The sequence below is a fragment of the Calonectris borealis genome, chromosome 17, assembly GCF_964195595.1.
Source record: "Calonectris borealis chromosome 17, bCalBor7.hap1.2, whole genome shotgun sequence".
Taxonomy (NCBI): Eukaryota; Metazoa; Chordata; class Aves; order Procellariiformes; family Procellariidae; genus Calonectris; species Calonectris borealis.
The window spans coordinates 4,960,877-4,987,570 of record NC_134328.1 but is presented as its reverse complement, the minus strand read 5'-3'; the positions used below and the strand labels follow the sequence as shown (position 1 = coordinate 4,987,570).

The 26,694-nt window shown below is 44.7% G+C and overlaps 1 protein-coding gene across 2 annotated transcripts; it reads right to left on the bottom strand.

Annotated features, from left to right (window-relative positions):
* Nucleotides 1-725: 725 nt before the first annotated feature.
* On the bottom strand, nt 726-20,417 carry ACTR5 (actin related protein 5). Of its 2 annotated transcripts, XR_012676241.1 has the most exons (10): nt 19,814-20,212; nt 18,691-18,920; nt 17,660-17,829; nt 16,612-16,829; nt 16,084-16,266; nt 13,348-13,470; nt 12,662-12,801; nt 11,603-11,735; nt 9,597-10,156; nt 726-1,193 (listed from the first exon to the last, which is right to left on the bottom strand). XR_012676241.1 is itself a non-coding variant. In XM_075166341.1 (9 exons), exons 1-9 carry the CDS (start codon nt 20,195-20,197, stop codon nt 9,899-9,901), a joined length of 1,839 nt encoding a protein of 612 aa, XP_075022442.1. In that variant the 5' UTR covers nt 20,198-20,417; the 3' UTR covers nt 9,030-9,898. The 2 variants fall into 2 exon arrangements, 1 of the variants encoding a protein (XP_075022442.1); XM_075166341.1 differs by lacking the exon at nt 726-1,193 and having other exon boundaries at nt 9,030-10,156; nt 19,814-20,417.
* Between the last annotated feature and the right edge of the window lie 6,277 nt (nt 20,418-26,694).

Sequence of the window (26,694 nt, the reverse complement as noted above, 5' to 3'; positions counted from 1 at the left end):
TCCGTGCGCTCAGGCCCCCATATTTCACAAGCCTTCGCTGCGATGGTGCACGTGCACCAGCTGTGAGCCACTCCGAAAAGAACCCGCTGAGGGGCTGGGCATGACAGCAGGGTCATTTCTACTTCTCTACCAATTTTCTGCTTCCCAAAATGGCTACTAAATGTAGCTTAGGCAAAAATGGGAGAGAGCAGTGAAAAATGGAGCATGTCTTCTGGAGAGCTCTGACAACCAAAGGCTTCGCATTCTGTGTTTTCCATGAAATGGTGCTGGGAGGAGGAAAAGGGACGACTGGGGGAAATCCCGCTGCTCCCCCCGCACCTCGGCTGCGGCCGGGGAAGGGGGATGCTGCGGGCACGGAACGAGGCTCCCTGGGATTCTCTCTGCACATCTCAAGCAAGGCATTTTGCATTTTATATCTTGTTTCAATCCTATCTACCAGCTTAAACTTCTTTTTCCAAAAGCTAAATTATTTTAAAAATCTTTCTATTTAGTCATTTGAGGAAACTCACTTTTCTCTAGAGAAATTATTCTATCTTTATGGTCAGTAAGGAAGGAATTAAACATGATCGTATTAATTATGGTTCCTCATTTAACATAAAGCTATAATCAAATAGCTTATATGCCTAAACAGTTGTGGCAGCAGTATTAAGAAATTATTACATTAAAGGCTTGCACTTAAGTTCAAAATGTTTAAATTACACATCTCTGCAGAAACTGGTGCCACATTTAGACAGCTACAACCTTTTTATTTTCAAGTAGAAACATGAAGGAGCAACACACTTTCAAAATATCCATACTTTTGCTTTAATTTCAAGAAAGTCCTTAGGATGCCTATGGAAAAAAAAACAGATTTTTTTTTTTTTTTAAAATTGCCTAGATTTAAGCCACAGTGCCTTCTTTAAAAAAGAAGGGGCAGCCTGGTTGAGCATCTTCTGACAAAACCCGTGAAGCAAAAATCTGCCGAGGACATGAAGCCTGCAAAGCTGGAGCCACAGAAATTGTCACTTCTGGCAGGACTTGACTCGCCAGGTTTCTACCAGCCTGGTGGGGACTTCTGGTGTCTGTGGCTCCAAAGAAGTCGGCCTCAGATTTGAGGACTGATTTCCTGAGCCAGAAAATCCTGGAGCATTTCTGTCTGCAGTTCAGGAACAGACTTCCTTCGATTCAGGAGCTGGAGCTGCTCAAACACCCTTCTAGAAGGGAGAAAGATAGGAAATTGTCAGTACAGCTGCTCAGAACAAGCCGAGGGGGGGGTTCTTCTGTGGGAAATACCAAATTGCTATTTTGGGTTCAAAATCGGAACAGTGGGGTTTTGGGGGGTATTTTTTTGTTGGGTTTTTTTTAAATATCTGCTTCTTGCAGAATAGGGAGGTTCACACATGAACCAGCTCCGCTTCCCGCGTGGCTCTGTGTAGCTCAGTTCCTCTGCTGCCGGGCCATGGAGAGTACTTGAAAGTTAAAGTTCTCCTTGAAATGGTGACCGTCTACTTAAACCTTCCCCCTAAAGCCTGGAGCTTGAGATAAAACCCCTCTCGATGAGCCCTACTTCCCAGATTGTAAGCGTGTACTTTGATACCTGATAAAATCAATTGTTCGTGACTGCTGGCTCCTGTGATTGAAATGACGACTGCTTGTAAAAACTGCCATCCAGAGCTTGCTAAATTTGCAATTAAAGACTCATTTCCAATCTCTCCGTAAGGCATACAGCACAACCAGTGCTTATACATATTTCAGATCCCAGCATGTAAAATAGCAGAGTAGGCTGAAGGTGATAGAATATTATAAAGTGCATTTTGAGCTGGGTGAACACGCTCAAGGGGTTTATGGCTCCTGGGAATTGTCATCTTTGCTGCCCGGGGAATCTGTTGTCTGGTGAAAAACAGTATTCGTTGGGATTTTTAAAATGCATTCGAAAGGGGTAGCATAAATATAAATTAACCCCTCCATTTTTGCATCATTATAAAAGTTGTTTTCGTTCAATATCCAGACAAATGGATCTGGGCAGCGAGGGGCAGAAGCAAAGCCTCCTGTGAACAGGAACTATCACAAAGGGTACGGACTTGTAAGTTTTAGAGCGCATTGGGAAGTGAAGCCCTCAGGAGCTGGGGAATCATCCCTTCCAGCCCCAATTCAGCCCTGATAAGAGGGGTCGGTGGACCGGCCCGTGCACCCCCAGGAGGCTGCGGACAGGAGGCCTGAGCAAAGCTCCCCCAGATCACACGTGTTGGGCACCTCCCGGCAATCCCAGGCATGAATCTGCAGCCTGAACCCCGTACAAAAGCTCTGCAACCTCCTAGTTCTTCTCTTCCCAGAAAAATCACGACAAATTCCCATAAATGCCAGATTTTTCTTTGCATCTTCTCCACCCGCTGGCAGCGCAGCACCATCAGCTGCTCCTGCCTGAGCAAGAGCTATCGGCCACGGCTGCTGCTGACATGGGACGCTGCTGTGGCCGAGGAGGACAGACGCTGGGCACAAGCCATCACCTTGGGGACAGTCCATAATAGCATGTGACTAATTCGCCTTCCGCAGGCGACGGAAAGGTCCATTGCTGCGTGGTGCCACCGCGGCAGGGCACCAGCCCTTCTTCCCGGGCTGGAGTGCGCCTGCGGGCAGCCGGGCTCAACTCTTCCCGTTCCCAGGCCAGAGGACACTCCTGGGCCGAATATCAAAGGCCTGCTGCGAACAATGTCAGCCGAAGTGCATAAACAAAACCTAAAGAGAGGTCACAACAAGAAGTTGCCAGCAGTTAACAAAGGATAAAAGCAAAAAAAACCGAGCCCCCGACCTCCAGTTCCTTCCATCTGCACCACCCTTGAGCAGGAGGGTGTCCATCACTGGTGAAATCAAAGCTTTCCTCTCCATTGTTTCCTCAGCAGCGAGGACTGCCCGTGGCCCTCTGCCACCGCGGAGCTGGATGAAAGCAAGCCGGGGCCCCCACGTGACAGGACCTAGGGCTCCTGGTGCCTTTGCATCCACCCCGTGGAGCTGCAGTGAAGCCCCTCTCCCAAGGCAGGAGGCAGAGCCGGGCTCGCTGGCCAGGCGCAGTGTCCTGCCCCAGCCCTTTGCTGCTATCACAGCAGCTTCGCTGCAGGCTCAGGAACATCCACAGTGCAGCCCTGGGCAGAGCAGTGCCTCCGAAGCAGATGTTCACAGCCCAGCATGGTATTGCTACTCCAAAAATCCACATCCTTGCGGAGCTCTGTGATTTGGATACCTTAACCTGTCCGTTCCAACACGTGTAAGAGGGCAGAGTCCTGCGATGGTGATGGATCCCGTGCCAAGACAGACCCCAGCAGCACTGCATTTGCATGCCTCCCCAGCTATGTAGTATTAACCAGCCGTAATTATTTACAATCTTCTTCCTGTTTTACACACATATCGCTACTGCTCCTATTTTTATAATCCTCCATCGACATCTCCTGGAGGTCACTACCAGGACCAGGCTGGAGGAACCTTTGATCCAATACAGCTTTATATTTATTAGAGTAAATTAATGACTAAGCCTGGAACAAAACTATTTTGACTTGACAACTTTTACGTTGCGTTCGCTATACGGAGAGTTTGGCTGGATTGCAGCAACTAGTAAAACTTCCAGTGCCAATAGCCCAGGAGTTGCACTGGTGTCCCTACCTACCTTTGCAAGGACGCGAGTCTCCTCTGCTTCATCCCCCTCACCAGGAGCTTGCTCCAACGTGGCCTCCATCAACGGCAATACTTACAACAAGGCCCAAGGGGAAAGTAGCTGGTGAACAAGGAACTAAACACTCTGTTAGCCATTACCAGCAAAAGCAAGGTTTGCCATGCGGGGACTATCTTTCAGGGAGATTTGTATCCTAAATGATGCTTTTCATGAGAAATCCACTTAGTATTCCTCTAAAATTCCAGGAGGGTGAAATCCCCCACTCCTTCATCTCATTAAGGATGAAGGAATGCCAGGTATGTGGCAGGAATCTGGGGTGAGAGGAGGAGTGGGGTATATTTTAACCAAGCTGTAGTGTGGAAAAAAAAAAATATAGTGATCCACGGATCAGGGTTTGAAATGTATTTCCCAGTGCCAGCCAGAAGCATCATGCTAATGCACCCACTTAACCCAAGGGATATAAAACTAAGTTTAAGGATGACAAAAAAACCCCAACCCTGCCACATTCAGAAATCAGAGGTGCTTTTCCTAACACGAGACAAGCTACGCAAGGTGTAATGCAAGAAGCTTACTAATAGCTCAAACCCAGCGCGGTAAGAATCCATGGTGGAATCCCGGGGGGCCGTCATTGTGGATACATCTGAGAAAACAGTTTTGAACCTTTTTAAGACATTTTGCCTCTGGAGCGCTGACAGCGTATTAGTTGACGGCTTCTAAATGAGGTGGATTTACCTAAGCGTAGCAGATGAAATGTTGGAAGGCAGCTCCAGGTGAGAAGGGTGACAGGGGAGGCCACCCCTGAGGAACAGGGACCCATGTGCCCCAGGGGACTTCTGGTCATTCTAGCAGCGACATAAATTATGTCTAAAATTGCGTGGAGGAGCCCCGTGAAAGTCCCTGCTAGCCCTCAAAGCAGAGCAGGAAGACCAGACCAACGGGACTGTTGTTTGGACGTGGTTGGGCTGCCGTTCAAATGCAGAAACAAGTGTCAGCGAGGCAGGCTTGTTTTTCTTATTTATTACCATTCCCTTTTGAAGAGAGCGAGAACACCCTGAAGAACAAAATCTCCCCATCAAAATCTTTAGTGGAAAGATAAGACTACCCAAAAACTGCACACGCTCAAACTCGCCTCCAAGCAAGCCTCAGACAAGGCAGCGAGTCCCCAGCCTCCCATGCTCATATGGGACAGTTTCCCACTGGGCATACAGAGCCGTTTAGGAGCATGGAGGACACCCCAGGAAGAGGTGCAGAAACAGGGCGATAGTTTAGAGAGGAGGAGAATCAGCCTCAGCTGCAGCCAACAGCGTCCCACCCCTCCCGAGCATCAGGGCACTTGGAAAAGTGCCTACACAGCAGCCCCCTGCGCCCCCTCCATGTGCCACCGTGGCGGCTATGAGGCTTTTGGGGCGTCAGGTTGCCATCCCCCCTCAAAACTTCTCCCACCCAGAGGTCCACCATGCACCCTTGCCCTTCATCTAAGGAAGGCACCCAATGCACCGTGGTCTTCCTGCTATCCAATACTTTATCGTCCACCACGTTCCCAAGCAGTTCAAACATGAGGAGCTTAGATGCTTTCCAAAGGTTTCTCTCCTCTGGGATTTATCTGACATAGGTTTGAATAAAGCCACACTTTTTCCTTGCATGTTGTAAAGCTCATTTGTTCAGGCAGACCTGCCAAGAGCAGTGCACCGAGCTTCCCTGGGGATGAGCATCCTCTTGATGTTAACCGCCTGACTATGGCTACTGGAACTGCAGGAACCTGGACGCTTTCACAGAATCTCACTGGCAACATAAAAGATGCTTTCCCCATCAGCACAGCACAGTTATTTCCCAACAGATGAAGGGAGAGGCTGCTTCATACTTCACCTGTCCTGAAATAAATAAAAAGCTAAAAAAAATACTGTCCTGCCTAAACGCAGGAATTTTAAGAGCATAAAAGCTTCTGAGCCAGACCATAAATCCAGCTTGCTTCATATTCTAACTGAGAGTGGTCAATAGCAATTGCTTAAGAATAAAAGCATACCTGCACGGAGTGACTCTTACCATGCTATATGCTTCTTCCAGCTTCAGGCAATGAGTGGTTTGAAGACCTTCCACTTGGCCCACTGTGCATTAAGCACAGACGGACCTATTCTCCATGACTTTATTTGACCTCCCCTCCTTCCCCACAAACCCCTTTCCAACCTTCCCACCACCTTTACTGTCTTCTGCAGTAATTACGCACTCTGTGGAACTCTCCGCTAGCACCATTCTCTGGTTAGCTTTGCTGTTGCAGATGCTGAGGCACAGATCTGAGGTCAGAGCAAACAGCCATGGCTTGTCGTGAGTAAATAGGCATGAAAATGGATCCAGGCCTCCTGACTCTCGGTGCAGTACTCTCATCACGGTCTCTGCTGCATTAGGAAATGGAAACCAAGCCCACTGCTCAAAAAGAGGAAGAAAAGATCCCTAAGGATGTAAAAAACCCAATACAATTAAAAAAAACCCAACCAAACAAACGTGAAACTATGGCACTTTGCCGCTCCAAGAGGTAGGGCTGGGCTCATCCGATGAACAAGTGGGGAAAAGGTGTTTGTCAACTAAGTATAGGAAACGAGCGCCTGGAAGGAGGTAGCGAAAGGAGCCTGAAGAACCCTTGTCAAACCGTGCCGGGGGGTCTGAGCCATTTAAAACAGAGAAGTTTTGTTGAAGCTGATGCTCAGGGACCAGCTCGCTGTCTGCACAAAGGAGTGGGAGTGAGCAATGGGAATCAGCGCAGCTGCTCTGTGCCTGACATATCGAACCGGGGTGGAAATCCCACCTATGACTTTGGGGATAATGTTAAATCCATGACAGCATTCTCCCCTCCCCTGCCCATCCCACACAAGCTTCAAAACTCCTGGTTTATGACTGGTTGCTGGAGGATCATTGCAGGCTGTCTCTGGAGGGATAATCCTAAATTTTAAGTGACAGCTCGTGGGCATCTTCTCTTTCTTCTGAAATGCTGTCTTACACAGCGCATTAAGTATTTTAGAGATTAGTAACTGGAGCAAAGAGTTCTAATCTCGGTGTCCTAGCGGAGATTTAGCAAAGAACGGTTAGTGTTTGAAGTCGCTATGGCACAGGAAACATAAGAAGCCTTGAAGACCAAAAGCAAGGCTCGTATGCAGCTCAAACGGAAATCTGGGACATTAAACACGTGATCTGTGTTTAGTCTCCAGGGCTGCTCACTGACGTGGTGTTTCCACTTGGAGCAGGTCTTAGGGACCCCGGTAAAGGTGGAACCCAGTTTGAGCTCTCTTTTAGATTAAATAGACCAAGCTCACCATGCCTGTTAAATTGCAACTTGTACTTTTGTATTCTTTGACCTGAATTAGGTGATAACTGAATTGTATAATAAGGTTACAGGTTGCTTTGAACTTAATATACTGAGGACCAAATGGGAGCCACTTGACCATCTCTGAACTGGCAATTGCACCTCGTCAGCTTGCCGGACACCCGCCAGGACAAACGCACCATGGATTTGGAGGCTGCTCGCACAGCAGCTCACTCAAGAGCCGCCCTGCGATCGCTTGGCAAAGGCCCTCGCAGCGTCAGTGCAAGTTTCCTGTCCACAGAATGATTTTTTTTTTTTTTTTCAGTAAACAGTTTTCTCGTCGTAACAATTCCTCCTACTGCTCCTCACACAACCAGAAGTCCCGTTAAAAAGGATCCAGGTAGGTGCCTTATTGGCCTGCTCCCCTCTCAGGTGGCATAAGCCAACGCGCAGAAGAAACAGGCCAATAGCCCTGTGCCAATTATATGGAAAACAACCAAATTCTGCACATGAGTATGAGAAGACTTTGCCACAGTGTCACAACGGTGGAGCTCCACAAGGACTCCAACACTACTGTCAAAAATAACGCCGTTGTGTCCTCCTGCCCTCAGCACCACACACTCCCTCCATTTTCCTCCTGCCAGCACCGATGTTCATGTAGCACCACAGCAAATCTTATCGGGGAACTGAACTTAAATGGGTAAAATTAATCCCGTTTTACAATGTTCACACTTTTCATGGTGCTACTCCAAGCAACTGAATGCCCACCAGCACATTCAGAACAGCCTGTGACTGTGATCACGTTGTCCAAGTTCATTAGTTAGGCCAGCTATTGTGGGGATAAAGTAACAAATTAACAGCTAATATTTAGGAGATTATAAAATTATGCTCCCTTGAAGCTGTTTAAGCAGCTGATCTGGCATCTCTGTACAGAATTAGACAGCTCTGCTTTGAATTAATGCAAGTGAAGTGGTTGGCACAATTTGGCCAAACATTTGAAACCAATATAACCATCCACTACAGATACCCTTTTAGGCCTTCATTCTGGAACAGTTTTATGTACAACACCCTCTTATCTATTTAGCAACCACGTATTGGAACAAATTTCTGTATCTTGAGTAGCCACTCTGCCATTATGGCTAAAGATGCATCAGAAAGGGGTCAAAAAGCAACGGCACATCACTCCAGGTCACTGATGTGAACCGAGATCAGCGAAGACACCTCACTAGGGTGTAACTTTGTGTTTCAGCACAGCACGTTTTTCCACATTCTTCACCACCCATAGAATTGCCTTAATGGTCCTGAAAATTAGTACGCCTCCAGGCAGCTAGGGATAGGATCAAGCTCGAGGTTACCTGAAGGCAGCAAGCTCCCTTCTCCTCCTCCTCCTCCCCCTGCCCAACAGCCTGTTAGGACCACGCCAAAGGTCCACCAAGACCTGTATCCCACTGGAGAGCGACCAGTGCTGGGTGCCGCAGGAACCGTGTACGAGAGCAGGTCAGTAACAACACTTCCCTCATATGCTCACCGAGGAATACACGGCTGCAGGACCTCCTACACACAGGCGAGACCTCCGTGTTAGCAGACTTTTCTTTTTTAAAAGCGTAGATCTGGATAATACTTTTTGAATCCAGAGATGTGTGTATCGCATCCTGTGGCAACAAACACCTCACTTCAACACCAACAAGCACCTCATGTCCTTTGTTTTGAATCTGCCAGACGACAACTTATCTTGATGCTCTGCGGCCCTTGGGGACAGTAAGCCACCGCCTCTTCACCTTCTTTATACCAGTTATGGGCTGGATATTTTCCCCAGTGTCTTACCTTTTCCAGCCTAATAGTTTACAGCTTTTGCCAAAGTGATGGAGTCTGCTTAGATTTCAGTTCAGCATTTAGTATTGATTATTCTTTTGGGAAAGCAATAGCAAGTTGTTCAGTGTGACAACTGAATCCCCAAATTTAAGCCAGACTACGTTGTGCAGCAGGACAGGGGCCCGGCTACAAACCTGCATTTTTCAGCAAGGTACAACCACTCAAATACCTCCTTATTGCTGTACTCTCTAAAGAGGTCAAATCGCTGAAACACCTAAGTTAGTGGTAAAGCAAAAAGTTTGCTTTATTGCTAAAATAACTTTTGATAAAAAAGTCCCATCAGTCAAGAGCTGCCCTGCTCAGCCACCTCTCTTGTAAAACCACTTAAGGACTGCAGAAGATTTGGCAGCCTTCTGGACTGTGCATTATGGAGCGTTCTGTCTTTATAGCTGGACAGTGCTTTATGTGACCAGGTCTCCAGTTTCAACCAAGACATCAATATTACTGACATAAATGAAGTCAAAAAGTATCTGAAATCCCACCGCTTATTCGGTGGTTTAGCGGAAAGGGTGTAGCAGGAAGGAAACCAAACAAGGCGCGAGTGCAGGAGGCCTCAGGAGGAAAGGCGCAGGCCGGCCCCTCCAGCCTCCGGCAGCAGGACGCATCCTGACGGACACGTCCTGGCGAACGCGCGCTGCGACGAGCGAGGGAGACGCCTGCTGGGCTGACTCACTGGATACAAGCCAGCTTCTGGATCATCCAATAAAAGCAGTACAAAACCAGTACATTTTAATGAAATAAAAAAAAGCTTTAAAACATATACTCCCAAAAAACCCTGAGTCTTACTATGAAAGTTTGTAAGATGGTATTTTCCTCCAGAACGCACTTCTGTTGTCTTCCTCCTTGCTGATGCATACTCCTGCGCTACGCGTGAGCAGCGCCAAGCGTTGCAAGTGCTATGACCACTCCAGCTGACGCCCCAGCGTGGCTTGTCCTCCTCGTTCAAGTGACTGGATGAGATGCTCAGCGCTCTCTGAGCAGCCAGCAAGGCTCGGCTGAAGCCTGCACCTCATGCACAACTCATACTGCAACCCAGTAACTCCTCTTTTCTCTGCACTGTTATCTCCACCCGAGGGTCTGTGACAAAGCTACGCCTGCTCACAAGGATTGCCTGTGCTGGATGTCAGCACCCTGCTAGGTGCTAATGCCTCTGCTGTCCGTGGGGCCTGCTTTGGAAGGCGAATGGGAACATAGACGTTTGAAGCACAGTGTTCCTTGAGGTATTCTCCCCCTTTTTCTTCATAGTCTTTTCTGGTTATCCAGCCTTCCTCACGGGTCATGTATTCCACTGCCCAATCCCTAGCCCCATACCAGGCATCTAAAACAGGACTGGAAGCAAGGTGAACCTGGATGGAAGGAAAATAGAACAACAACGTCAATTCAACACAGGAGAGAAAAACCCTTTTTACCCCGATTACAGTAGTATATGACACAAACCACTGAATTTCAGAAGTTTGAACTGATTATGCGGCACCTCTGGGGAAGAGTATAGGAATGGGTTTGAAGTGTGTTTTCACCTTGAGATCAATTCTCCATGAGCCTGCTGCGTTTCTACAGGTTGAGAGAGCACATGGGTGTATCACATTCACAACCAGCTGCCCTCACAGCTGGAAGCCAATGCTGGAAGAGTTGGTGGTACTGCAAGACCAGTATCAAGTGCTCCAGACAAACTTCATCCCTGCTTGAAGTAGCAGGGTGGAATACTGCAGGCTAAGAAATCGCTGTACCAGGGAAAGGACCAGACATACTCTTTCCATTCGTGTACTCATACTTCCATTTAAACTATTCCTATTACTGTAGCATGAACTGCTTCCCTGGTTCAGCTATGGGCTGGCTAGACTAGACACCGCATAAATCCCATGTGCGATATCTGTGCAGTGACAATTTCTGATAGGACCACGTTACAGACCGCATTTTAATGGGAAGAAGGAAGCTCTGCAGTGACACTAAAAGCAGAAGAAAATGCACTTATTTTCTTCCTATAGACACAAGTTACACACTCAAAACTTAGCAAGCAATATCCTTCTTAAAACTACCAAGCATATGGCTGTAACTAGTTTCTGTCAGTCACACCTGGCTCACAGCTACATACAATAACTGTACAAAACAAGGGTTGTGGAATCACAAGATTATATTTACACTGATTTTTTTTCTCTCCCCAGTTTATAATCTGATTTTCTATTCAAGAAGTTAGTAGATTTGAGAAGACAAGGTGGTTTCAGAACAGCAAGGGAGACTCTTGCAAATCTCCTGACAAAATGCATGGCAAACTCTGGGACTTGTCCAGCTCATACTGTGCTTGCTACTAAAAATGTAGCAAGGGATCACAGGTTTGTAAGATACTCACTGAATCTCTTTTGCTGCTGTCCCAGTCAGTCATTACACGTGACAAATTGAACATGTAATTTAGTTTTGAAGTTTTGAGCACAGTTTTTCACAGCAACTACTCCTAACAAAGGTTGCTTGTTCCAGATAGTAACTGTCACAATCCTAAGAAATCAATCTACAAATTTCCAGCCAAACATGCTGTGTGTGCATGGTCCTTTAGCTGAAGCAGGTTTTCCTTTTCCAAGGCACCTACCCTACTCTCGCTGATGTCTTCAGAAAGAGCAACGATATCTTTGCTTAATCTTAATTTTCTCAGGTCAAAATAGCTGTTTTCAGTGTCTTGTCATAAACCACTCTCCATTCCCATGCTATAAGTACACCCGCTCTGTACCTCTCCCAGCCTGAATTACTTTTGAACACTGATGAACGAACTGTTCACGTAACCATCATGTCAATACGTGTACCTGAAAAGACGACTGGAACGGCCTCATTTCGAGGAGTTCCTTCTGGACTCTGGCTTTCAGTCCAGGGTACATTGCATTTCCACCAGTGAGAAAAACATTCTGGACAAGAATAGCTTGTTGCTCCTTTGGATATCTACAAGAAACAAAAAACAACTTCACTCTTTCTCAGGGACATCTCTCCCTGTGAACTGAACAGCTATGGGGTGATACCTTGTCTTCAGGATTCACTTTGAGAAACTTCCCTCACTTCCCTAGCATGAAAACCTGTGTGCATTTGTTTTCTGGAAATTTCTGGGTGGCAGAAGAAAATCCTTAAAGCTCTCTGTGCACTGTACCCGACAAATCAACAACTCAGTAGAGCTGGAATTCTTACATTTCAGAAAATGCAGTCTCGTATGTTCATACAGTTCAGGGGTGACATTTTGCTAATGCTAAGTTGTCTGGAAATAGCTGTCCAGCAGGCGTGCCTACATCGTAACTTAAAAAAGTCACCCCTGATTTTGGTCTCGCAAAAACAGAGACTGCCAGCTCATTGTTTCAAGGGATGGATATTTACACAGGTTTGCTGCTTCCCTCTATAACAAGTTGGACCAGGGGTCTCCAAAGTGGGGTGTGTGCAAGACAATCCACTGGGGTGCAGGAAGAAGATATTTTTCGTACCATTAATAAATAAATAAAAATAGCGTTTATTTCATCATTATTTCATCCTTTTTTAATTTCTGTTTTTGAGTACGTTTTAAAATGTACATAATATACTAGTTCAGTAGTACCTGTATGTAATTTACAACTATACATATATTGGAGGTGTGTGCTCAAAAATTTTTTACTGATGGGGTAATCGATCAAAAAAGTTTGGAGACCACTGACTTAAGACAAGCAGAGTTACACATGGTTTTCAGAACAGGAAGACATGTCTAACCTGCAATGCTCAACCCCACCAAAAAGAACTATTCAAACATATTTTCTCGTATTATTGTTAAGCAACCAGTATTGCAAAAGCTGATATCAAAACAAGACTAGCTTATCTGAAGTAAGTGCCAAGTAGCTTTGTAAACTCACCTCTCAAGGACATACTGCATGGTTTCTGCTATACCTGCCTGGTCTTCTCCTATCAGGGAGGGCTGGAAGACAATCTCTGGAGCCCTGATTCTTTCAGTGCCAAGGAAAAGCTGGTGGTACTCTGCCAGGTTAAACACGGGCTTTAAAAAGATGAGATTGAAAAGTAGTGGAAAATTATGTTAAAGAATAGCAGTATTCTAGAATAAACAAAGTTTCCAAACAATTCTGCACAAAAAACAGATCGTAATGCTCTCATAGAGAAAGGGCCATGCTGTAGAAGGTTCCAAAAGGCCAAGGAAACTGAATTTTTCCTATACTTTACTCTGTTTGGTGCCACTCAACCCTAAGGCTCAGCCTCACAAATTGAAAGCTGTGTCCACTGGGATGTGATATTGGGCTATGGATCACACAGACAAAAAAATTGAGCAGGACTTTTTTTTCCTATAATAACATGGCACTGCTACAACAGGCACTGCCTGCAGAGTGAGCCAAGTGGGTATGGTCGTGCTCTAAACCATCAGCTAAGATTGCAAGGACTTCTCCTCTCTTAATGTCCTGTTCAGATATTTTAAGCATCTCTTCCAAGAGCAGGCAAACAATGTTTGCATTTGAAGAAATGGCAGCAGACTAGCTGGACAAACAGGAAGCAGCAACTCTGGCACGAGGTGTAGATATAGAAACCAAACCTGCACTGCAGCAACAGGCTTCTCAACTTCAGGCTGTTCCTCAGCAAATAAAGGTTCAAACTCATTAATACTTTCCACATCCTCCAGTGACTGTTCACTGCTTAATGGATCCAAATCGGGAGTCTGGAAACAGAGAAGGTTTATTAAGGTAGGTTAGCTCAGGTGTGCTAAGCACATATATGACTTAAATTCTGGTGACATATTGGAAAATTCAATCCCAATTCCCTCAAATCTCAATTCTTTAGCATGCCTGAAACCGAATATGCTGTTCTCCAGCACTGAAGACAAAAATCAAAACCGTGAACAACCTAGAAAACAGGAGTTAAGACAGATTCACTCAAAGTATAAAAATCAAACACTTTTCAATAAATTTATCATGATGCCACCTCAGAAATTAAAGGCCTTAGTCAACAGGCTGACTGCCAGGATCCTAGCCAGCCACCTCCTAAATATAACAACATACTAAAACTTATTAAAATAGCTTTTTAAATTGGTTAAAACTTGGTGCACTCCCAGCACCTCTAACTGCTCTATAATTACCATTAAACTCCCTACCTTGCTTGTGTGGGACTGGAAAACAAATATTTGCTAGCTACAAAGCTGCCACACAATCTCTGACAGTTTCAACCACCTAGCATTTGCACATGGGATATATCAGAAGCCCTTATATTTTACATAGATGTGAAGGTGCTCCCAAAGCCCCTTCCTAATGAAAAACATCACTCAAAATCCTAGAGTGCTTCACTGTTGTGAAGTAGGAGCAGCTTTTTAATTGTCTCCTTTATTTTTGTGTTACAATGTTACCTTTGGGAGCTTTGTTGCCGCAGCTTTGTTTTTGTTATTTTAAACTTGAAACATTTGTTGCAATGTCTAGGAAGCAATACCAGGATGAGACAAAGCTAGCTCATTTAAGCATTCTGAAGTATCTAGCTTAGGTGCACTTGAAAACCAAGCAATTACTCAAATTGAAGTTGAAGCACTGTTCATTGTTAGAGCAAACGAACGGTAGTCACCTGAAGTTATCTCCAACACTTATGCTTTTTTAAATCCATTTCTTTTTACATCTTAAACCTAGCAACAGAAATAAACATAGAACTCTGCTGAAGAGTTGGCACAGACCCTAGGACAACATAATTAGCTTTTAGTCTCCTTTACACAGCCGCAGAGGGCTGGCCTATCTTCGCAAATGGTTTCGGTGATAATTGTAGGCTCTCTCACAAAGCACAGACCAAACAAAAAGGCTTGCCGATTCATTCTGAGGTCTGAGATTACACCTAGTAAAGAGGAGGAGCATGGGATCCAAAACAGACAAGTTGGAACTTAGGCACAACCACTGGGCAAAATGACAAGGAGCAGACAGTCTTTCAATCGCCTCTTTCTAGAACATTTTCTTTTGACAGAAGGCAGGAAGTTTCTTTACAACAGTAAGCCCATGATCTACCTCAATTTTGCTCAAACACAGTCATTCTGATTCTTACACAAACTTTCCTGTTAAGGATAGGCAAAATACAACCAAGAAGATACCAGCTCACCTGCTAGTTTTGGCTACATCTCAAGTTCTGTATAAGACACAAGCATGCCTATATCTCCTCTATACTTCAAATTTTCTGTTTTTTCTCTACCTTTTCCTGAGCAAAGACTGATATAACTAAAAAAGCTCTATCTTATGTGACTTGAAAGGCAATTTCAAGTAAATGCACGAACAGCCTTAGACCATCTCTTAGAAGCAGCTGCTATGTGCTGGGCCTGTATTAGTCTGGCAAAGCAGACAAATAAGCTTCTCATCTTCAAGACAACTGCAACAACCAAGTGTAGCAATTAATCTTTCATTGTTAAGTAAACAGAATAGAACATGCTGTTTAATTGCACCAAAAAAAGATAGCCAAAATGAAGGCAAAGGGTTAGTTATTTACCATAAAGTTCTCTGCACCTGAAAGGGAAGAACAGAAAGGAAAGCAAATACTGTTTTTAACTAAAAGCTTGACAGGTTCTTCCATATCTTTAGCACAAGGCTAGAGACATTTAAGAATGGTTGTCTTAAGATTATAACCACTTGAGATTTAAGTACTCAAAACTCTATGCCATTTAATTGTCAGACACTGAAAAAAAAATATCTTTAACATACTAGGCCCACTTACTTCACCAAAATTAATGCAAAAGCAGAGTTAGAGGTTGGTTTAAAGTATGAACAAAATCGTTACGTTAGCTGCTGCTTTTACAACCCTCTAAGCAAGTCAACCTTAAGTAAGGACATTGCCTGGCATACGCTGCCAGGAGTAAGTACAAAGGGAAGCAGTAATATCTTCAGTGGTACTTTCTCTGACCCACTAGGGCTATTTTCTTTTTCTCCAACTTCTTAAAGATGTGCAAGAAAGTTTTAAGGAAACCTACTAATTTTATATAACCGTATACTTCAACTACTGTCAGGAAGCCTAGAGATTATGCTTAGAACCATATGGAATCAAACTATAAGATATGTCCCAGAGCACAGTGCAGAACAGCACAAGAAGGGTTACTGATTTTCAGGTATACTCTATAAAATCAAAAGTGTCTCTTTCTGTAGCTGCATGGGAAAGCCGGAAAAGAGAGAAGCAGTTACCAAATTAACAATGAGTTGCAATGTGTTAAATGAAAAGCTTAGTTCATCAATAAACATTTGAAGGGGCACATTTTCAAGCATAAAAACTTAATTCTTTCAGACATAAGAGGAGGATTAACTTGGTGAAAACATTATACCTCTGGCTTGCTGTCCACGACATCTACTTCAATATTGACTTCTGCCTGGAGGATCTTCTGCTTCGTTTGTTCAACAGACAGACTCAATTTGTTGATGTAAGACTGAAGTTCTTCTGCAGAGTCCATGTTCAGCTCCACCAAAGCTTTGTGGAACTGATCCATTTGACCATCTTCTAAAAGTTCCTACAGACAGATCAGAGTTAGCTGTGATGAACAATACAGGGTATAATCAACTATCTGTCAACTGTGAGTGGACAGACACTTTGCCTTCACTAGTAGATGTTATGATGTGCACACTTCAGCAGCATTCAAAATATTTCACAAAAGAAGTACTGTTCAGAACCTGGAAGCACCCTCTGCATCAATAATCTCTCCCTTTTATCTTGCAAGTAACCTTAAAAAGCTCCTATCAGAAAACACACAGGACAGCCGTAGCTTCTTTACAGCGATGCATAACCTTCTGATTAAACTCTGAGGCCAGCCTGCCCTCCTCCCAAAAGATCACACAGAAAACTTTGCCTTGATTACCTGTACGTATAGTAACCTGTCCAGCCTCTCTTGGTCAAGTTGCAGCTTTTCTTCTCGACGACGTGCATTGAGTTCTTGAAGCCGACGTAATTGCTGCTGCCGCCTCTCCTGCTTTTCCTCTGATGTCAGAGTGCTTCCCAGCAGTTTGTTAGAGAAAGGCAGCTGCATCTTGTGCATGTTGTTCTCATAGTACTCTGGGGACCGCCACTTCTGTAGCTCTGAATGTTTTGAAAGCAAAATAACTGTTTTGCCAGGCTGAAAACGATGATTCATATGTTGTACGCACTCCACAGTAAGTTCAGACTTAAAAGAAAGAAGACAACAATCCAGCCTAGGATTCTGTCATCTCTTGGCAGCTGCCCCATATTTAGCTACCCCCTCAGAGAACTACCTTCCAGTCACATACTCGGTGCACATGGTTCTTAGTGCTCTGATCTCCAGCACGCAGGAAACACAAAGTAGTAAGAAGTGGGAAGTGCACGCTAATGCCTCTTCTCTCTTCCCAAGGTAAGGGAGAGTTCTCACACATTTCTAAGGACTCTTGCAGGCTCTTTCGTAAGTGACAAATTTAAGAAAACCACTTTTCTTCGGCCACTACTTAAGATGACATTTACCATGGAAATTTTAAACTTCTTTAATTCACAAGAAGTCATAAGAAGTATCCTCTGCAATTTTGGAAACCTTAAATCAGATAAGAAATACGGCCAGATACAGAAATCATCCTATCCAATTTAATGTTTCGTTGGAAGTATAAAGTAACTAATAAAATAAACTCATTTCAAAATCTTTTCCTCTGAAATAATCCCAATTTTTATTCACTGAGAAATCTGAATACAGTTTTTTTTTAAATTTAATTTTGTTTCTATCTTAATGTTAAATTCGAAACTATTGTCAAGCATTTCCCATGAGGCAGATTACCAGAAAGACAGCTATAAATAGTAGTAGAGTATTTCTGCCAGAATCCAAGCCAACTTGAGAACAAGGAATATAGAGGACAAAACTAAGTTTGGATGAACACTGTCTAGTGGTAAATTACAGTTGGTTTTACCTTCTATATAGTCCTCTGCAATGTAGCTATGCTCATGCAGTATTTCCTCCATGCGACTGAGAGTGATGGCAGCAAAATGTCCTGGGTATTTCAGCTGAAGGAGGCGTTGGAGATACACAGCTGCTTGACACCCTCCCAGATTTATACGTTTGCAGTTTTTAGCATCCAACCTGAAAATGCAAAGAGACACAACTGAGACTGGAGAGATCCACAAGTTCAGCATAAAACAGACCTCCTACTTTCCCCAGTATTATTTAATTTCTGATATGGTCAAGTAGACAAATGAATATTCACAGATAAATACTTCAAGATTCAGTTACCAGAGAATCCCACACACCTGCTTTTCTCAGACAACAAGCATAATTACTGCTTTGTTTATTGCAGATACTTTCTGAAAGGCTCTGTTCTGCTTTAAAAAAACCCAAACATTAAATAATTTGGGCTACAGCAAGGAAATGTTCTATTTTAAGAAGGGAAGTGATAGTTAGTGGAGCTAAAAGTAGTTCCTTTAACCTTTGTAACATTTCACAGTTGGCCAGGTGTAACCCTCGAAAATTTGAAGCATCTACCAGATATAATAAAGCCATTTCCTGCACTAATGGTTAAAACGAGGGAAAAAAAAAAATAAAAGAGTACAGCAACGTAGCAGCATAATCAGAATGATAAAAGCCTCAAGAACTGCAGAAATCTCACGGAGCACTTTCTTTTGTCCCAAAGCTACTTTAAAACCTAACATATGTTTCTTAATGCCTGATCTTACTTGGGGCAGATATCCCCTTCTACTTTTGAAAGTACAGATCTAAGCATGAATAGACTAAAAATACAAACATACAAGGACAGCTCTGCTTCTTCAATTCAAAATTCAACAGAACTTAGCAAAATCTGCAGAGCTAGTTTTAACCCGTCAGTATAAAGTAAGACCTGATAAGGAGCAGGAATACTGAACGCTAGAGGAACGGGTATTTGCATCACTGAAAAGTCAATGACCGACAAAGAGAGGCTGCACCGTCCTTAAGACACCAAGAACTCACCTGCCTTCTAAGACTGGCAAAACGTGCGTACACTGATAACCTGAAGATATTACCAAACCACTGCAGGGCCAGTTCTGCCTTCTGTTGTGGTAAAAGCTGTACAAGCTATCTACGCCATAGGACACTTTTGGCACTTGATAACATTCAAAGAGGAGCTCTGACATCATTTGTCTCGAATACAGAGGATTGCACACCGCTTCTGTCAAAACAATTGGATGATCAACACAACCCTGTAAGAGACAAGGGAAAAGAAAAATAATAAAGGTCTAAAGGGAAAATCCAGCAATACTTATCCTCGCTTCAGCAAGAACTCCTCCAAAACAGCAATGAGAAAGCACTTTATGTGCAGGCTATTAATCATGTAAGTTAAATTATATCTAGTGCTTAAATGGGTAAAAAAGAAGTCTTGTCTACAGCAGGGCTTCCAATATTAATGCAACCAAAGAATAAACTAAGGGTGGAGGAGAACAGACTTTTAAAAGCATACACGAATTATTAAAAATCTAAATAACCAAAATCTATGCAATGAGGAGGTGAAGTGTGAGGGAAAACTGGTGGAAGTTTAGTTCAGCACTAGATGAAGCTTTCAAACTGGTGTTGTCATGCAGACAAAATGCTTCATGGTCTGAGAAGCAACTCTCAACTCAGTTTGGAATACAAAACAAGTAGTCAATGAGCACTAGTAATAAGAGCACTATACAGAACTAACAATGTTTAATGTCCTTGTCAAAAACTGATCCTGGACGCCGGTTCTCGGCCACAGCCTGACAAGATGCCACAGTCCAAACCTCTCGCCCTGCAGTTGTATGCTCCCACTTTCTTTTTACCACAAAACTATGAAGAGATTAGGAGAATAGCGGGGTTCACAAGACACCCCTGGGGAGCACCTGGCCCGGCCAGGGTCGCCACTGCAAGTTGCTCAGGGCCCGTCCACTGCGAGTATCTGCGAGGAGGGGGACAACACAACGTCCCTGCACAACCAGGGCGACACTGGACCCCCCAGCCCCACGACGCACCCAGGCACCTCGTCTCCCTCCACCCAAGCCCCCCCAGGGCCGGGCCTGGTTTCACCGGCGGCTTCAGGGCCTCGCCCCGGCGTCCCCCGCTCCCCGCCCGGCGGTACCTGCGAGGCGACGCCGAGGCGCTGGAAGACGTGGTCGAGGAGCAGCTCCTGCAGCTCCAGCTGGACGGGCACGTTGCGGTCGAAGGGCGAGCGGAGCAGCCAGCGCAGCGGCTCGGGGCTCCCCAGGTCGTTGCCCACCTGCGTCTCGGCGCCGGCCCCGCCGCGGGCCCCGCGGCTGCGCGCCGCCAGCGAGCGGAACCGCAGCAGGGGCTCGGCGGGGACGGCGGGGTCGGCGGAGGCCCAGCCCGCCCGCGTCTGGAAGGAGCCGTTGTCGATCACCAGCGGCACCGGCTGCGGCGTCCGCACGGCCGCGCTCGGCTCCAGCACCGGGTCGGGGGCCCAGCGCGCGTCGCGGAAGGCGAACACCCGCGAGGTCGCCGCCATTTTGTGCCCGCCCCGGTTCCCTCCGGCCGGGAACGCGGGCACGGACACACGGTTCCGGGCAGCGGCGGGGCGAGGGGCAGCGCCGGCTGCTGGCTGCGGCCCTCAGCCGCGGGGTCCTGTACCCCCCAAGTCCCCCTTGTACGCAGGGGCACCCTCTGCCACTCCGAGCTGGACTCGGACCTTGCGACCCCCCCGGCGTCTGTCAGCTGCGTGGAGGTGAAGACCCGCGGCCCTGGCCTGCCCAGGCCGCCCTGGGAGGTCAGGCGCACGGCCTGGGCTTCCGCAAGGCCCCGTCAGCCTCCAGCGCGTACATCTCCCTGCCGAAGAACGGCTGCCAGCCGAAGGCGGCCTCGCCTTCTCCGCGGGCGTCTGCCGGAGCCGTGCCCTGCGCCGGGGAGACGGGCACGCAGGGCGGGAGCCCTCCTGCCGCGGCGGCGGAGGCAGGAGAGGCCTGCTCGGCAAAGCCGGCCGCTAGCTCGGCTTGGTGACGAGCCGGGAGGGACCCCGAGCGGTGCCGGTGTCGTGACCGAGAGAAACGCTCTGCCGCTAGACCTGAAGAGATCGCAGCCGCCGCCTTCTGCTCCTTTACGTCGCTCTTGTCGCTGCGTTTGTAGACAAACCGCTAACAGCCTGGTTTTCAGAAATGCCGCCAAGCTGCAACCCCCACTGGGTGAAATGGGGACTGCCAGTATTTAGCATCCTCGAAGCTCGGGTCGTTAATGGCTTTTCTCACCTGTTTACCCAATGCACAAAGTAGGGATAATAGCTTTCTTTTATCACACAGGGGTGTTATTAACGTGTATTAATAAGAATTTGCAAAGTTCATTTAGATCTTGGGGTTAAAAGGCTCATTTCAAGGGGCTGTTACTACATAAAAACAAACACATGCACACAAGCAGGAACATTAAATGCATGCAGTCATTCATAATGTGCGCTTACATAGCTGCTCTCTTCTAAGGTTTACTGAGAGCCGCACAAACAATTAATTTAGCCAAACAACCCCCTGTGAGGTAAGTGATAGATAATGGGTTTATTTTATTGAAGGAGAAACACACAGTGTGATGAATATTAAGTTACCGAAGTCACATATCTATTCCTACTTTGATCACTGCTGAACTACTCTACAATTAAGCAATACATTTATAGACACATATCCTATGAAACATGCTAGCTTGCCTTTCTCGGAGGGAAGGGAGATAGAAAGGCAATTAAAATACAACGGTTTATTTTCCTAATGGATTAACTAATAGATGGAAACATAGAGAGTAGGCTAAAAAATAGAGTCCGTGTTAATACGGGACATATTTGTGCTCCATGTCAAGTAAGAGAGCCTGGGAGAAGTAATTTTTAGCTAGTCATCCTCTACACATCTCCGCGGGGTTGATTCTGTTTTATTGATTTCTCAAAAGCAAGCTTGGCTACCCAGTTTCAAAGTGGCTGAAGTGCTTGGTTATCTCCCCCATATCTGAAGACATAAACATACCTTTAACTATTGTTGAAGCCCTGAAAGCTTCCTAATTTGTATTTATCCTTTAAATAGCAGCCGAAGGAAGGAGAATCAAATCAGATGTCTTCTCAGTTGTTCTTATCCTGTGTTTAATCCTTTTTACTCCCTCCCTGCGTAAGCACAGGGCTGTCCCTTTTGCTACCCATGCTGAGTACATCAGCCGTCTTCTTGTGATTAACACAGTGATGCAAGAAGTGTTATTAAAAGGTAGTTAGTAAAGCGGAGCAGGCAAGCTGTTCTAAACTTAGTGTAACCTGAAGCAAGCAATGAAGTAACCTCTGGTTCCTTTGGTGAATGATCTGACCTTTCCTCTTCTTTTCTTCTGGTTTTGTTTGCCATTTGTAATGCTGTTGATCATAATGATTATCTGGCTACAGCTTCTACTTAATGAAGGTAAGTTCTGCAGTTGGTCAGATAAAATGCTCCTGCATAAAGGCTTTATCTATTAGCTTCATCTTTAAAGCACTCTGCTAGCTATTTTTAGGCTAATGCCACTTGTTGCAGAAGGAAACTAAAGGATTTTTTAGTACTGTTGGTAGCATATGGAAAACCAAACTCAAATTATTATGCTTTTCTGTTAAAAATGCTTATAATAAGACAAGCTGCTGCTAGCTGTTCTTCCTTATCCTCTCCCTTTTTCTCAGAGGTAATTTAATTTAAGAAAGGCAAAGGCCAAGTAATTTTTGTAAATTTCTATAAAAAAAACCCCAGAAAGCAAACCTAACCCTCTAATTTTGTACACTTTAAAACTCAGGCATTACAGTTCTCTTGCACTTTTTTTTTTTTGGCAGGGGGAATGTTACTGGGGAAGCTGTTAAGGGATTCTTTTATCAATGCTGAGGCTAACAAAAAATTTTTGAAGAGAGCAGGACATACATTTTCATTTATTTGTGTAGTTTGCATTTTTTTCTGATCCACCAGTAATTCTTATTTCTAACAAATCAGTAACTAATAACAGGGTTTGGTTTAGGCTAATAATAGGCTTGTTGATGTACCTAGGAGGATAAAGCCTTGCTAGTTTGCTCTAATCCTGGAGCATAAGCAATCCCTGCTGAGGAATCAATCATAAGTTCAAAAGCAGTGATTCTGCCTTTGCAGAACAGCTGTAGGAAGGAAAATAAGAACAAAATTTTACTTCAGCAAGCTTTTACTTCTATTTGGTGCCCTCTGTTCTTACTTAATAACGTGGTATCCAGTTCTATAATAGATCCCATAGGAATAGCCACAATGAGGCAATACCCACAGACAGCAGAGGAACAGGAGGTACTCACCACAGCAGAAGCTTGTACTCCTCCCTCCTTTCCCATCCCGCGTGTGTGTGCATGCTGAATTTTTTACTTTCAGCTCCCATTTTGCAGGCTTAGCACACAGCTGATGCTCATAACAGCCTCTGCTTGCTGCAGTAGGAAAATATGTTCCCTCCACACACTCAAGTGCACTCTTGCAGGTAACCGAGCAGAGCAACTAAAAAGCACAGGTTGTAAAAGGTGGTGACAATTTTACAAGCTACTCTGAGCAGCATAGGCATGGCTTACTGCTGACGCCTGAAGAGCAGAATAAAATATCCATTTTGCATAGGTAAAGGGTAACTATGCCACATACTTACATTTAGGTTGAGTGTCAGCTTTTTGCCTGGACAGAGTAACTCTGGAATACCTTGCCTTGAATTAGATTTTCAGGTTATATCTACTGCATTTATCTTCACAATTTCTGGCCCTATAGTGACTGTTATTAGCACCAGGCCTCCAAGGATTTCCACAAACGCTCTAAATTCCATGTTAATCAATAAGATTAGGCACATTACTAAACTTTTCACATACTAGTGTATGTATGTTTACGGGATTAGAATATTAAAGTGTTTTTCAATCACTCTTAAGAGAGAAAAATAAAACAGTGCTATTTTTAATAACTTCCTAACTAATTCAGTCATATTTACTTACTTTATGCTAGTTTATACAGGCACAAGTAAAAAGCAGTGTGTGTTTCAGCTCCTCCTTTAATATAGTTGCTGATTAAGAGCTAATTGGTTAAAGTCAAACACTTGTACAAGCCTCTTATTGCCTAGCTGGGTTTGGAAATCCTTTATTTCAGCTGCAAGAGATTCAGAAGACCCTTGCCCAGCTCCTAGATGGAACATGTAAGGCTTGCAGCTAGGGGGGGGAAAGTCACACACAGGTATTTTACATGTTCTTTTTAAACCTCTTTCTAGCACAGATGCCCAGTGCAGAAGAAATAAAGCAAAAATCTTCTGATGAGCCTGATTCTGACTCTAAATTTGAGGATGAACCAACAGAGGAAGAAAACCAAAATGACACATCCAGTATAGAAACGCAAGAGGAGACACAATCTAGTGGATCTCTGGGAAAACTGAAGCCCAAACCTGCTTATCTGAGTTCAAAACCAAAAAGCCAAAAGCAAAGTCTTCTTGCTGCAATCTCAGACAGCTGGTCTCAGAGCCAGAGGATGAGACCTTCCCACGTTGAGAAGAGCGATCTCTGTAACATTGTGATGGTGAGTAGTGTAACCAGACTACCTCTTTGCATATCTACTGCTTTCGTGCCTCAGCTCTGATTTTTTTTTTCACATTTGCCTGACTCCCCAGCCTCTTGGGTAAGAGAAAGCTGCAAGATTGGTTTCTGCTTGGTTAATGACTAACAAGTGGTGGTTTTTTTGTTTTCCCTATTTGGAATGACTCCTGTTGTAGACAAGGTAAAGGTAACACAAAATTGTACAGAAATAACTATCATATATGTGTATTGTATAAGTATGTGTATATATATTTAAAGATATGTATACATATTTAAAATGTCCTTAAGAATTGAATTTGAAACAGTGAAAATTGCTACCTATTCCTCTAAGATAAGAGGTTTAGCTCAACTTTATATAGAAACTGCCCTGGTATGTATGGCTGATATTATGTATTTTTAAAAGCTGCTTCAGATTTCTAATTGTGGAATATGTGACTAAAAATTAGATGTATTTCATTTGCTCGATAAGAGCTGAAGCCAGAAGTCACTTTGCAAACACGGCAGTCCCAATCCTCTTAGGCTTTATACAAATCCAAAAAGATGTATTTGAAGCAGCAGAAGAGCTTAGTGTCTCGTGTGTCTTCTCTTTCCCTGTGCCTTCACTGTATGTTCCTTTGCAGAAGGGGCTGAGAAGGGAAAGCTGGTCTGTGCCTCCACAATCACTATTCACAGTCCTGACTACTCATTTACATTGCTTGGATTTTTGAATTGCAGCAACTGAGGTACTCTCTCACACTTACTTCCACCAGCTTTGCTGAAGCAGTACCCTTTATGAGGCTGGAATAGCTAAGGACTGGTATCATCTTAAATTGCTGCAGTTGTTTGACTAGCACACTCTGAAGCTGACCTTTAGCATGGAATCGGTAATATCTCAAGTTTTTGACCTCATTAACACCACCAAAGCAGTACCCAGTCAGTGTAGTAACATTTTTTTCATTGTTGTTGTTGAAGTGAACATCTGTTCACATATACAAGTGAACAGAGCAGTTTGAAGAACTGGGTTTTAAACTTGTCCCTTGTAGGACACAATACTCATACTGAAATGTGTGTTGGGTGGGTGAGAGAAGGGAACAAGCACTCATGGTTCTACATTGTTTACATCCTCCTGAAAATTGAACCTCTTCTGAAAACATCATTGCCACGACAATTCTCTTCCTTCTTTTCTTCACTAGCTGTTGTGCACCATGCTTTCTTCTCTCACCTGGAACTTTATCTGCCAGTTGCTCCAGATCTCTAATGTCCTGAGGATTCAACTGCTGCCATTCTCTCTGATTATCTACATGGCTCAGCTGCTTGTTTTGCTGGGTGAAAAAGTTGTGAAAATCCTGGGCTCCCTGAGGCTGGAGAGCAGAAGGCTGTTAGCCTCAGACTTGAGGAGGAGATACAAGCAAACTGGAAGAGAGTGATGAAGCTCAGAGAACCACCTCAGGGTGGAAATAAAGCAGGTAGTCCCATGACCATTAGCCGCAGTCCCGTTCACCATCGGTGGGAGCTGCTACAGTATGGCAGAGGGAGGTTAACTCTCTGAAAAGGAAACCTAGTCAAGACTAAGTCGACACATGCTCGGGTCATAACAGCTACTTTCAGAGTGAGCAGTATTGACTGGCTAAACATTAAATGGACGACAGCAGCCAGCCTCTTGTCCAGCACGTGGGTGCGTGCTCTGCTCCCCTCCCACTTTAGAGAGGGATGACTTGCTTTTTTTTTTGGTAAGGATCAAACACTACACCAGCACCAGTGTGATACTCTCTGTTCACCACTACAGATCTTTGGTTTCAGACAAATAAGATCAAGGCAATAGCTCTCAGTAGTGGTTCTTACTGGAGCTTACATGCAGTACAGCCCAGTGATTATTTTACTTATACTGCAATTAGCGCTTTTCTGATCTCCAACTTGTGAGTTCTCAAAGTAGGAAACAATTTTTCGATTGTCTAATAAATGAAACAAGCCTAGCTCCAATTAACAAGAAATAATTAAGCCCTTAGCAGATACTGAGCATGCATTTCCTTCATTTCTGTCCAGGAGATGCCTTTTCAGCACAGCTGCCAGGCTGGTACAAGGTTAGATTGCAGCCCAAAGAGGCAGTCATGGACAGATTGGTTTATGCAGTTGGTGGGGCTCAGATGAGCCATAATTTTGTGGCTTGAGGGTTTATCCAGTTGTCAGGCTGTGAACAGAACGGCTGTTTGCTGCTGGTGTTGATGCACACATTCAACAAACTTTTTTTAAAGAGGACCTAAATTAGGAAATCACATCCCAAAAAGTACATTGCTGCTTGTGAAAACGTTTGTCCCTGCTCCTCGTGTGAAGTAACTCTGTCTCCCCAGAGTCTTGCATGGGCAGACTGTGTAACAGTTACACTAACCTGCGCTGATTATGAAGCATGCCTTGTTTATGTTTACTTGTCTTTCTCTCCCCATCCCTTGAAGTCCGCATGTCCAAATATTTGTCCAGAGCAGTAT